Here is a 12,627-nt window from a genome sequence, read left to right on the forward strand (position 1 = left end):
AACAATAAAACTAAGCAGAGAGACATCCCATAATTCAACAAACTCAGCCGCTTCTTGACACAGAAGAGGCCGTGACGTCACGAGTCCCATTGAACCTCCTCTCTTCATCTCTCACTCTCCCTCCAGAGAGAGAGAGAGAGAGAGAGAGAGAGAGAGAGAGAGCTGAAGAAGTGAAGGGCTGAAGGGCACCGGAGGACTCTGGTCGGAATATTCGTTCGTCGGGAGGAATAAACAGCAATGTAAAGTTAAAGCGGAGATAAACCGGAACCCCCGGAGCGGACGGCTGGTCTACACAGATCAACCGAATCACCGTGAACTCCTCTTTATAGCTTATAGTATGAGTGGCCGGACAGCGGTCTATTAGAGTTATAATTGCCGCTGTTGATTGGGCTATTATAGCGATGTCTTCTCCGAATCTTCAAACTCAACCCGAGATGTTCGGTCAAACGGAGCTCAGTTTGCTTTCCGCGTATAAAAGTTCTCAGAACCGACACGACGACCTGATTTAACGAAAACCTGTGCAAACAGTTTCGTCGATGTCGAAGGAGTTTTTAGGGGTGAAGTCATTTTAATTAATTCACAAAGGCCAGGGTTAAGAGTCTCATCCCAAAAGGTGTGTTTACGCGGGACCAGAAACGGTAATACCGACCGACACGGACGGCGGTGAGCATGCCTACAGCGGCCGGTGGAGAGTAGCGGAGGACGGCGCGTCGCTTTACGGCTCATGTCCGTTTCCTCAATGAGCCAGAAATGAAGGAAAAGTCCAAAAATGCCGCAAAGACACGAAGAGAAAAGGAAAATGGTGAATTTTACGAGCTGGCCAAGCTGCTGCCGCTCCCCTCCGCCATCACCTCTCAGCTGGACAAGGCGTCTATCATCCGGCTGACCACCAGCTACCTGAAGATGCGCGCTGTCTTCCCCGATGGTGAGACAATATAGACTGCTGAGAGTCTGCATTTATGGAAACTCTGGAAACTTTAATCACCTTCAGCTTAACTTAGTCTCATTGTGCCTTTTTATTTGTTGTTCAATTATTTTATTTATGTTTCACTACGTAAAGTATTTAAATATCAACACTTATAATTAATTAAATAAATAGAAATGTAAAATATTAATGCTTTAACTAACGCAACCATTTCAAGCAACATCAATAATACCCTAATAATAAAACAATTATTATTTGTAGAATTTAATACAAATTGTATTATCTGAACACATGGTAATCAGATGGGCAGTGCTGCGTAATCAACTGAAACTCTTCATTTTAATTGTTTCACTAAATTAATTTGTATTCTTACATAATGTAAATGAATATATGAAAATCAACATTATTAGTGTCAACTCGCGTAACCATTCCAAGCAACCAATTTCAGTAATAATAGCCTAATAGCCAAACAATAACAACAAATATTATTAGCGCAATATTTAATAATAATAATAATAAAGATAATATCATCTGAATACTTGTTAATCTATTAATCAGACGTGCTGCGTGATCAACTGAACGCGGTTTACTAATGCAGAAACACAATATTAAAGCAGAGATCATAACTGACTCCATCTACATAAAGTTTCCGCTCATTTGAGATGATTAAATTAATGTTTATTTGCTCAAAATAATGTAAAGCTAATCTACAGTTTCAGTATCTACTCCTTACTTTACGTCGCTGCTCAAAAACATTGAATATAAATATACGACAACTGATCTTCCAATTAAACACTCAGTAAATAATCAGACATTAAAGAAAAAAATATCCATATCGGATCATGCTGATGTTCCAGAGCCGATCAGTTTGGCTGTTTTACAAGTTATACATTTTATCTCAGTATGTTCATTTTACTTAATTATTGTAGGTGAAGCACTCGGCAATATATTATGTCAGATGTGCCGCACTAAAAAGTCAATTGTCAGTTTTATAAGCTCAAATATGGCCCATATTTACACACACACACACACACACACACACACACACACATATATATATAATGCAGTTTTTTCGTTGACATTGGGATAATTTATGTAATCATGAACATCACGTCAGAATAATATTTCTATTTAAAAAATGGAAATTAAAGGTTGGTTACTCCGTGTAACTGCGATTTAAATTGGCCAATTCTATAGCATAATGCGATCATTTTAAATAAGAGTTTAGCCTGCAGAATAAATTCTTCATATGAAATAAAACCCGATATTATCAATACTAGAAATGTTAGTCCGCGATGCTGTTGATTGGTGTCGCGAATTCGACGATTTTTGTTATTATTTTCGCAAGTACAGAGTGTGACGTGTGTCTGTCTCTCTCTCTCTCTGTATGTGTGTGTGTGTGTGTGTGTGCGTGTGTGCGCGTGTGTGTGTGAGGTCTGGGAGAGGCCTGGGGTCAGTCTGCGCGGGTCAGTCCTCTGGACATCATGGCTAAAGATCTGGGCTCTCACCTGCTGCAGGTAAGACTCTCACAAACACATGACAGTCTTCTTCTAATGCGTCTGATTAATATTTGAACTCTTCGAAATTGTGTGTGTTCATGCGCGCGTTTTTCAGCGTTGTTAATGCTGTGTTATCTGTATTTTCAGACGCTGGACGGGTTTGTGTTTGTCGTCGCGTCTGACGGTAAAATAATGTACATTTCAGAGACCGCTTCAGTACACCTGGGATTGTCACAGGTGAGAGTTTAACGCGAGGCCAGGAGATAACACACACGCACACGCACACACACACACACACACACACACAGAGAGAGAGAGAGAAGAATGTCCACATATAATAGTGTGTCTGGAGACTGTGGAGAGCTCATTCACAGCGGTGTTTGCTCAGTTTCTCCATTCAGCCTCTTCAGGAATCCGACAAAGCCGAACTCAGGTCTCCTCGAGCCTCTGCTCCCTCTAATGTTTCTGTATTTAACGGCGGAATGTTGCGCCGTGAGTGGAGCATGCGCACCGTAACGCTTTACAAGAATCCAGTGCTGCGTTTCATTAATCAATTAACAAAACAAAAAATAAAGACGTGTAAATGATTATTAATGATTGAAATGCGTCTATTTCTAGATATTAATGATTGAAATAACGCTTCTATTTTTACAGACAGCGCTTTAGGTCTAAAATTGGGGTTAAATATAGCTGTGATGTACGCAAACGGAACGCTAATATAGCTAAAAAAACGCATTTAATTTCACGTCATGATAAACCTTTATACGACCGGTAAACACCTATAATTTCCCCACATGCTTCTGGAAATATAAAGTTTTGAACCACATGCTGGTGAAATAAATATGATTTTTAGATTAATTATTATTTCAGTAACCCTGCTCTGCGAATTTAGTCTTTTGGATGTACAATTAAAATCATTAATAAGTCATGACAACTTTTATGTTAATTATAATTTTTGAAAACGAAGTTTATGTTTATAAACGAACACTATTTCAGTTTTAATACGACTGTTTATTTAGGCTTTATAAGTTAAGTCAGTCAGATGATGTGATTAAAGTTAAAGCGACTCAAAGGGTTCATTTGACGGTGATTATTATATGTTATATTCAGTGATATATGTTTAACTGTGTGTTCGCACAGCTGGAGTGACGATCCGCTCCTGAAAGCCGCAGTATTCTCGCATGGCCAAACCCAGTGTGTGTGTGTGGACTCTATAGGTGTCTTCCCTAATGAAGTCCACTAGATAGAGTGCAGGTATGCTACAGGACAGCACATGTTTGAGGAGCTGTGGTCAGGGCACAGGAGCTCCAGTCTCCGCAGCGGATCAGCGGGTGTGTGTCGGGTCTCGGTCGGCTGTGAGCTCCAGCAGGGCGGAGGAATATTTATTTTTGCTCCGACAATTAAGCAAATGTCTGCTCTTGGCTTTTGTCGACTTTCCGAAAGCGGATTACAGCAGAGCCAGCGTGTTGATTAATAATAAAGTCACAGAGTAAGATGACGATGATGAAGTGACCTGCTCGGCTGACATGTCTATATCACACTGCACACAACATCCCAAAATATTCAGAGTTTTCACATTCATCTTTTATTTTCCTCATTTATTTCTGCTGTTGAGCTGCATTATGGGATCTTGATCATTCTTCCAGCAAATTTTAACCTTGAAAGGTGTGTAAAAGTGTGTTTCCTGCACATGTGTAATAGTGTGCAGTGCTGTATAGTGTGTGTGTTGCTGTTGTATATTACACTACAGAAGGCTTGTAATGAACTGCAGCACATTTCTGTTATTCTACACACTCATTTCTGTTATTTCAAACCAGTAAAATGTCAATAAAAGTCACTTTGTGAAACTGTAGAGTCGAACATTCAGCATCAGAAGTGGACAGAGCAGAGATCAACATCCCATAATGCAGTTCACCACAGCTAATAAACACAACACACTCGAGAATCAGTAAACACTGTTGATTATCGGATGTTGTTCACAGTGCAGGCAGACTACTTCAGTGGTCATGAATCAGACGCAGATATCACACAGAGACACACACACACACACACACACACACACACACACACACACACACACACACACACACACCTCAGCTGTTCTGATCTGGACTGCAGTGATGGTGCACGGCTGACTTACTCACACTCCGCTGATCCTGCTGTAGGCAAAGCAGACGCTGATAGAGCGGAACACCTGTGTTTACAGGTGTAGCAGTCGATTCTGCTCCCCTCTGGAAGTCCAGTTCTCCTCTACGAAGCGTGTCCGCTAACAGCAAATGCAGAAACACCCAAACACCACTGAATGGACGGAAAGCAAAGTGGTTCAAAAAGTATTTTTTCCAACTAGAAAATGAAAAGGACTAACAGAATGGCAGACCCAAGGGCAAAATTAATCTAGTGTGTATAAACTCAGACAGAAAAAAGCTCAAACTAGAACCACAGAATATCTGTAACGGGGGTGTAAGAGTCACGGTATTACGCTACTTCGACATTGTAAAACATGAACGCGCTGACAACACTTTAGTCTCTTTTCGATTTCCTTACATCCGGTTGTGTTTGGGTGTGTCTGCATCGAGGTCTGCACATTCTCCACTACGTAGAGGGGAACTGGAATTCCAGAAGGGAACAGACTGCTACACCGGCGTTACCGACGCGCGCGCGCTTCACAGTCACCGGAGAGCGGCTCGCAGTCGGAGACCCGCCGGTGTGTGAGCGCGGACAGAGTCGCAATGTGCGGACACCGACACGACTGAAGATATGAAGCGACACACACACACACACACACACACACACACACACACACACACACACACACACACACACACACACACACACACACACTCTCTCTCTCTCACACACACACACACACACACACACACACACACACACACACATTCCCGCGCGGCTCTACAAAGCGGAGATTAGCCAGTCCTCCGCAGCTGCAGAGAAAGTAATTTGTCTGTGGAGTGCAGCGACTGACCCTGTGTGTGTGTGTGTGTGTGTGTGTCTGATCTGACCCGACCCGCTAATTTACACACACACACACACACACACACACACACACACACCATCAAAGGCCGACACTGATCCGCGTGTGTTTCTCATGCAAATCCTGTTTTTATACATGAACTCTCAGCGGCGGGAATCAGACTGACCCTTTCAGAGGACGCAGATCACTTTCACACACACACACACACACACACACACACACACACACACACACACACACACACACACACACACACACACACACATGAATACACTCCTTCACAATAGGCATTTCTGTGGACTGATGTAATCTTCTGAAACGCCATCAGCTCATCTTCATCTCAGCTGTCTGATCTCTCCTCAGCACACCTCACAACAGCTGCATTATTATTATTTACACTGTGTGCGTGTGTGTGTGTGTGTGTTGCAGGTGGAGCTGACCGGAAACAGTATCTTTGAGTACATCCATCCGTCAGATCATGATGAGATGAGCGCAGTGCTGAGCACACACCAGCCGCTGCACACACACTTCCTGCAGGGTACAAACACACACAGATACACACATTTTGCAGAATACACACACGCTCTCACACACACTTCCTGCAGGGTACAAACACACACAGATACACACATTTTGCAGAATACACACACGCTCTCACACACACTTCCTGCAGGGTACAAACACACACAGATACACACATTTTGCAGAATACACACACACTCTCACAGACACTTCCTGCAGGGCACACAGAGACATATTATATGTTCATCTCTCCTGGTGTGTGTGTGTGTGTGTGTGTGTGTGTGTGTTGCAGAGCTGGAGCTGGAGCGCTCATTCTTCCTGCGTATGAAGTGTGTGTTGGCGAAGAGGAACGCGGGACTGACGAGCGGCGGATACAAGGCGAGTCTCTCTTACATACACACACACACACACACACACACACACAGGCAGACGTTGGCGTTGAGCAGGTGATGTGTGTAAGCTGATCCTCTGCTGTTGCTCTCCTGCGGCGCTGCAGGTTTGCATTGCAAATGTCATGAAGAGAAGATTCAGCGCGCTGTGATTGTGTGTGTGTGAGTGTGTGTGTGTGTGTGAGTGTGTGTACCGACAGTATCCCGGCGTGTGGAGCTCAGACTGCTGTCCTTCACCTCATCATAATGTTCATATTCTACAGTATGTGTGTGTTTCTGAGAGGGTCACACACACACACACAGTCCAGTGTTGAGCGTAACCCCCCTCCTCCTCTGCGCAGGTGATCCACTGCAGCGGGTACCTGCAGGTGCGTCCGCTGGTGCTGGATGTGTCCGTGTGCCAGTCCTGTTGCCAGCTGGTGGCGGTGGCGCACTCTCTGCCCCCCAGCGGCCTCACCGAGATCAAACTGCACAGCAACATGTTCATGTTCAGAGCCAGCCTCGACCTCAAGCTCATCTTCCTGGACAGCAGGTGACACACACACACACACACACACACAGGTGAGCTCATGTCCTGCTGACGTGTAACCAGCTGTGTGTGTGTGTGTGTGTGTGTGTCAGGGTGTCAGAGTTAACAGGACACGAGCCGCAGGACCTGATAGAGAAGACTCTGTACCATCACGTGCACGGCTGCGATGTCTTCCACCTGCGCTTCGCTCATCACCTGTGTGAGTCTGCTTTACTGCTCAGGTAGATCACCTGTGCGCTCAGGTGTGCTCTTTACGTTCTGTAAGGCCAGAGGAAGCATCAGTGTGAGTGACAGTGGTGTATTAGCACCCCCCCCCCTCACCTGTGCTGCAGTGGGCGGAGCTGTAAACGTGTCTACCTGTGCTCATCATTAGTGCGCGACACACCAGTCAACAACAGACGACTGATGCGGAGTTCAGAGTAGTGTTGTCACAGATGTCTGACTCTGCGCGACTCTCTGGGCGAGCGTTCTGTCGCTGCTGTGATCGGGAGCAGGGGGTCTCACACCGCATCAGCAAACCACATCTCTCATAAGCAGACACATGCGAGAAGTGACATGGAAACAACAGCAGGTGATGTAGTATAACTTCAGTTATTAACTACAGAGTGAGAACGAGCCTTTAGGGGGCTACAGAACAGACTTCTGTTACTCTCCTGCCCTGTAAAGGGAATTAGGGGAATTTCTTTCTTGACTGGGTTGTGGTGTTGCTCAGATGACACGTCATACACACACTGGTGCTCCTGCCAAATTTACACTAGTTTTTAAATGAGCGCTTTTACCTTTTCCTCATCCTCCCGCTGGCCTGCAGATACACACTAGTGTAGGGGTGCTCAACCCTGTTCCTGGAGATCGACCTTCCTGCAGAGTTCAACTCCAACCCTGATCAAACCCACCTGAACCAATCAATCAGGACCTGAACAGCACTTGATAATTACAGGCAGGTGTGTTTGATTTGGTTACAACTGAAATCTGCAGGAGGGTCGATCTCCAGGAACAGGGTCGGTCAGCCCTGCACTAGTGGATGCTGCTCTCTGATTGGCTGTCGGTGATCGCCGATGTTATTTTCAGTCAGAACTCATTTCACATGGCATGATTTGAGTGGTCAGATATTCAGCACACCTAATATCTGACGTGTGTCGGCGACTCATGGGCGATTCTCTCAGATGGCGTCTCTGATGGTTCACACTGTGTGATTGAACTCACCGATTCTCCTGTGATTTCAGGCATTTGTCTGCGAATTCTCAAAAGCTGAATCAAAATCAGGCTAAAATCAAGTTCTGAACACCTGTTTATGAAGGAAAGAGAGGGGTGTGTATGGTGTTGTGTTGGCGCCATCTACAGGTGCTCCAGTAAACACGGCCGGACAGACGTTCCTGCACAGAGCGAGCGCTTATTAATTCTGAACATGATCGTTCTGCTCGTCATCGGACCTCAGTTAGTGTTCAGGGAGCGCTGGCAGGTTCACATCCTCTCAGTGTTTATCTTATTGAGATTTTTCAATTGTAGTTCATGAAAATGAAGCATTACTTCAGTCTCGGTGAACCGCACTAACTGTGTGTGTGTGTGTGTGTGTGTGTCAGTGCTGGTGAAGGGCCAGGTGACCACCCGTTATTACCGTCTGTTGTCGAAGCGCGGCGGCTGGGTGTGGGTGCAGAGCTGCGCCACCATCGTCCACAACAGCAGATCTTCCCGACCGCACTGCATCGTCAGTGTGAACTACGTGCTGACGTGAGTGAACGAGCCCTCGCTCACTGTACACTGATGATCACACACACACACACACACACACACACACGCACACACACGCACACACACACACACACACACACACACACAGTAATGGGGTGTCTGCACAGGGATGTGGAGTACCGAGAGCTGCAGTTGTCGGAGGATCAGCGCAGATGCAGACTGAGCTATAAAGACTGTCTGACAGCGGAGCAGAACACACACACACACACACAGATGAAGAGCAAAGCAGCCAAGACCAGGAGCAGACCCAGAGCTGCACCGTACACACAGGTAAACACACACACACACACACCAGCGTGGACGTCAAGATTATAATAATGGAAGTGACAGTTCAGTTTCAGTCCTAGTTTTGTTCCTGTAATAAGCGTCTAGCGTGTAATGTGTGTGTTCCTCTCCACAGGTGTCGCTGTGTCGCGTGGATAAAGCAGAGTGTGTGTTGTGGAGCTCCAGTCCTCCGTCCTGTCAGCAGCAGCAGCAGAGCCCCGGGCCCCTGACCCCCGCCGGCCCCCAGCCCTGCGCATACACACTGAGCCCCAGACGGCGGGGCTCCTCCGCACCGCAGACCTGCAGAGATGAGCCCTGGAGCTGCAGCGCCACCCAGAATAAACCTGCAGCCGGCTGCACATACTCAGGTAACAGCAGAACATTTACACCTCTACCTTCAGTCCCTCAGCGGACGCCTGTGTCCAAAGCCTCTTACAACATTCAGTGATTCAGCAATAAGAGGCAACACACACACACACACACACACACACACACGCACACACGCACACACGCACACACACACACAACAAGGGCTGATTGTACAGAGGAGCTGTGTGTGCTCAGACGAGTTGGAGTGAGGGAGTGGGAAAGTGCTTCTACAGGTGGTCTCGGTCTTCTTCACCATTAGTTTAAGCACCTTGGTTCAGGTGTTCTGGGAAGACAGGAAGGTGTTTGAAGGACTGCTCTTTTTGCTCTTGGAGAGAAAGTGCCCACTGCAGCGCAGGAGGTCCGGTTGTGGGAAGCAGTCGAGCGTAATGCTGAAGTGGTCAGAAGTGTGCAATGGTTTAACTGTGACTATATCTTGTGTAGATGAGGTCAAGTCGATTGCCTGATTTAGGTGTGCTCATAGTGGTCAGCTGGTTGAGATTGAATGATGTCATGAGAGAATGGAGGTGTAGAGCTGAAGGTTTGTCCAGGTGAAGGTTGAAATCAGCCAATACTGCAAGCAGGCGGTCATCTTTGGGGAACGAGCACAGCAGACCACCCAATTCTTCAGTAAATGCCCCCGACTGACCGGGACGATGGGAAATGACCAGAATACTGTGTGTGTGTGTGTGTGTGTGTGTGTGTGTGTGTGTAATCACAGTGTGTAACTTCTGTCCACAGGAGTGCTGCTGGGCGGAGCCTGTAAGGAGTCGTCGGGCCTGATCCACCGCCTGCAGCCAGACACACAGCGGCGCAGACTGACGCAGTCACCGTATGAGGAGGGAAACACACACAGGGCCCCGGGGCCGGCTGATGGGGACAGCAGGAGGCTCCTGCTGGGGGTCCGAGTCCCTGCTCAGGGCCCGCTTGTCTCCCTCAACCTGCACCACTGCCTGCTGTCCAAACACAGCTCTGTCCCGCCGGCACCGTACACTCACCGTGGAGAGCAGCGGACCCCATACCTGCAGCAGAGCCCCAGTCTGGCCCCCACCGGCCCCCGAGGGCCACACTACATCAGCACCTCCGTCATCATCAGCAGCGAGAGGTGACACTGTGGGCGTAAATCACACACTGCAGAACTCCAGGATACCTCAGCCATCACACACACACACACACACACACACACACACACACACACACACAGAAGAGGAAGTGTGTGTTCGTAAGGTGTGCCTGAACACTGAGATATGCAAGTGTGTCCTGACTGACACAGTAATACACACGCTGCACTGCAGACACTGAGCCGTCATTCACTCATCATCGATGCATCACAGCACTCACTGCATTCAGTGTGTCTGAGCACCTGTGAACAGGGAACCCAGGAGCTGGACCTGCTCTACCCAGACTGAGCTGCATGAACTGCCCTCTGCTGCATTAGTTCTGCTTTTCTGTTGTGTTTCCGGTGCTCCTCCAGTTTTCTGTAGCTGGACCACCAATCTCACAGGTTTGTGTCGATCAAGAAGCACCAAATATTGTGTTGTTTCAGAAATAATGTCAAAATGAAGTGAGACTTTCCTAAAACAAGACAAGTAACCTGCCAATGAGCTGAGAGAGATAATCCTATATCAAGGGGAAAAACATCGCTCTGCTACCCTCTTTGGCAGATTATCTTGCTGGTTTTAAGCAAAAACACTTAATTTTGACTCATTATATCTAAAACAATGTTTTGCTGATCTAAATAATGCTTCATCATCTACAACCGCAAACCAGAACCGGTTGGGTCAGCGTGGAAAACACAGATAAAACAGACAGTAGAGATTTCTAAATGTACTCTGACTTGTGTTTGATTACAGACGGTACAACAGACGGTATTCACTGTGTTCCTCATGATTTCTTTAAATAAACACAAACTCCAATGTTGTTCCTGCAACACATTTCAGAAACCGTATCAGTAAAGCATTTCCCACTGTGTAATGTTGCCGTTCCTCTTCACAACACTTACAGACGTTTAGGGACTGAAGACACCGAGTGATGAAGAGTTTCAGCTGTAATTCTGTCCTGTTCTTCCTGCACACAAGTCTTACGGTGGGCAACAGTACGGGGTCTTCATTGTGGCATTTCGGGCTTCAAAATGCGCCACACATTCTCTATTGGAGACAGGTCAGGACTGCAGGCAGGCCAAATCATTCCCTGCCTCCTCCTCCGCAGCAGGACTCTGTAATGTGTGCTGAATGTGGTTCTGCATTGCCTTGTTGAACTCTGCATCGGGTCTCTGGAGAAGAAGGCAGCATATTGAGCTCCAGAATCTCTCGGTGCTGTTCAGCATTAATGGAGCATCACAGAAGAGCAGGTTACCTTGGCCAAGAGCACTGACACAACCCCAGACCATCACAGACCCTGGCTTCTGGACTTGTTGCTGGTAACAGTCTGGATGATGCTCTTCTTTGGTCCGGAGCACACGGCGTCCATTTCTCCTGAAACACCTGAAACACTGCTTCATCTGAGCACAGTACACGTCTCCACTGTGTGAAGCTCGATCCCAGACACCTTCGAGCCCAGAGAAGTGGACGGCGCTTGTGGACACTGTTAACATAGGGCTTCCTTTTGGCACAGTACAGTTTTCTCAGGCGTTTGTGGATGTGACTCTGTATTGTGGTACTTGTCAAAGGTTTACCGCAGTAGTCCTGAGCCCGTGTGCTGATCTGGCTTATAGATGAATGAGGATTCTTGATGCGGCGCCCCCTGAGGGGTCGGAGGTCACGGTTGTTCAGCTTAGGCTTGCGCTCTTGTCCTTTACGCACTGAAACTCCTCCAGATTCTTCAATCTTTAATGATGTTCTGCACTGTTGAAGGTGAAATATCCACATGTCTTCCTCTCTTTCTCTGAGGAACATTGTGTTTACACAGTTCAATCCTCGGCCCATCTCTGCTCCTAAAGGACTAGACCTTTACTGATGCTGCTTTAGTAGCAGATCACCTGTGGACATCACCTGTGTCTCATCATTATTCAGCAGTTCACCTGATCGCTGCCCTCACCTGCTCCTGGCACTGTTTCTGGAGTGTGTTGCAGGAAAAGGCGTAATTAAATCATGAGGAACACATTAAATCATGTTTGTTGTTTCGTCTGAAATCAAACACAAGTGGAAGTACATTCAGAAATGTCCAACTGTTTCTGATTTGGGGTTGTAAGAATGTTTAGATATTTGGGTTAAAGGCAAGACAGAAACTCTGAGTGAGCAGCAGTATTGCAGTGCAGTAGGAGAGCGATGGCCATATTTATTGGTGTCGACCACATTATTTATGCTGGAACCCAAGCGTCTGAGATGTGCAGCGAACGCTACTCGATGATGCTAAAATGAATGAAGCTAGATGGCTTCGATCTCAATAAACATAAG

General features: G+C 46.7%; 1 protein-coding gene across 1 annotated transcript; it reads left to right on the forward strand.

Moving 5' to 3' along the window:
- Nucleotides 1-695: 695 nt before the first annotated feature.
- Nucleotides 696-12,627, forward strand: sim2 (SIM bHLH transcription factor 2). Its single transcript, XM_056467608.1, has 11 exons — nt 696-925; nt 2,360-2,442; nt 2,572-2,661; nt 5,843-5,951; nt 6,228-6,313; nt 6,666-6,856; nt 6,946-7,052; nt 8,434-8,581; nt 8,710-8,872; nt 9,003-9,234; nt 9,974-12,627. The coding sequence occupies exons 1-11, from the start codon at nt 751-753 to the stop codon at nt 10,339-10,341; spliced, it is 1,752 nt and encodes a 583-aa protein (XP_056323583.1). The 5' UTR covers nt 696-750; the 3' UTR covers nt 10,342-12,627.

This window comes from Danio aesculapii, chromosome 10 (genome assembly GCF_903798145.1).
Source record: "Danio aesculapii chromosome 10, fDanAes4.1, whole genome shotgun sequence".
NCBI lineage: Eukaryota > Metazoa > Chordata > Actinopteri > Cypriniformes > Danionidae > Danio > Danio aesculapii.

Coding starts and splice junctions, on each gene's coding strand:
- sim2 (XM_056467608.1), top strand. CDS start 751: ATGAAGGAAAAGTCCAAAAATGCCGCAAAGACACGAAGAGAAAAGGAA. Junction 2,662..5,842: donor TACACCTGGGATTGTCACAG/GTGAGAGTTTAA, acceptor TGTGTGTTGCAG/GTGGAGCTGACCGGAAACAG. Junction 6,857..6,945: donor CTCATCTTCCTGGACAGCAG/GTGACACACACA, acceptor TGTGTGTGTCAG/GGTGTCAGAGTTAACAGGAC.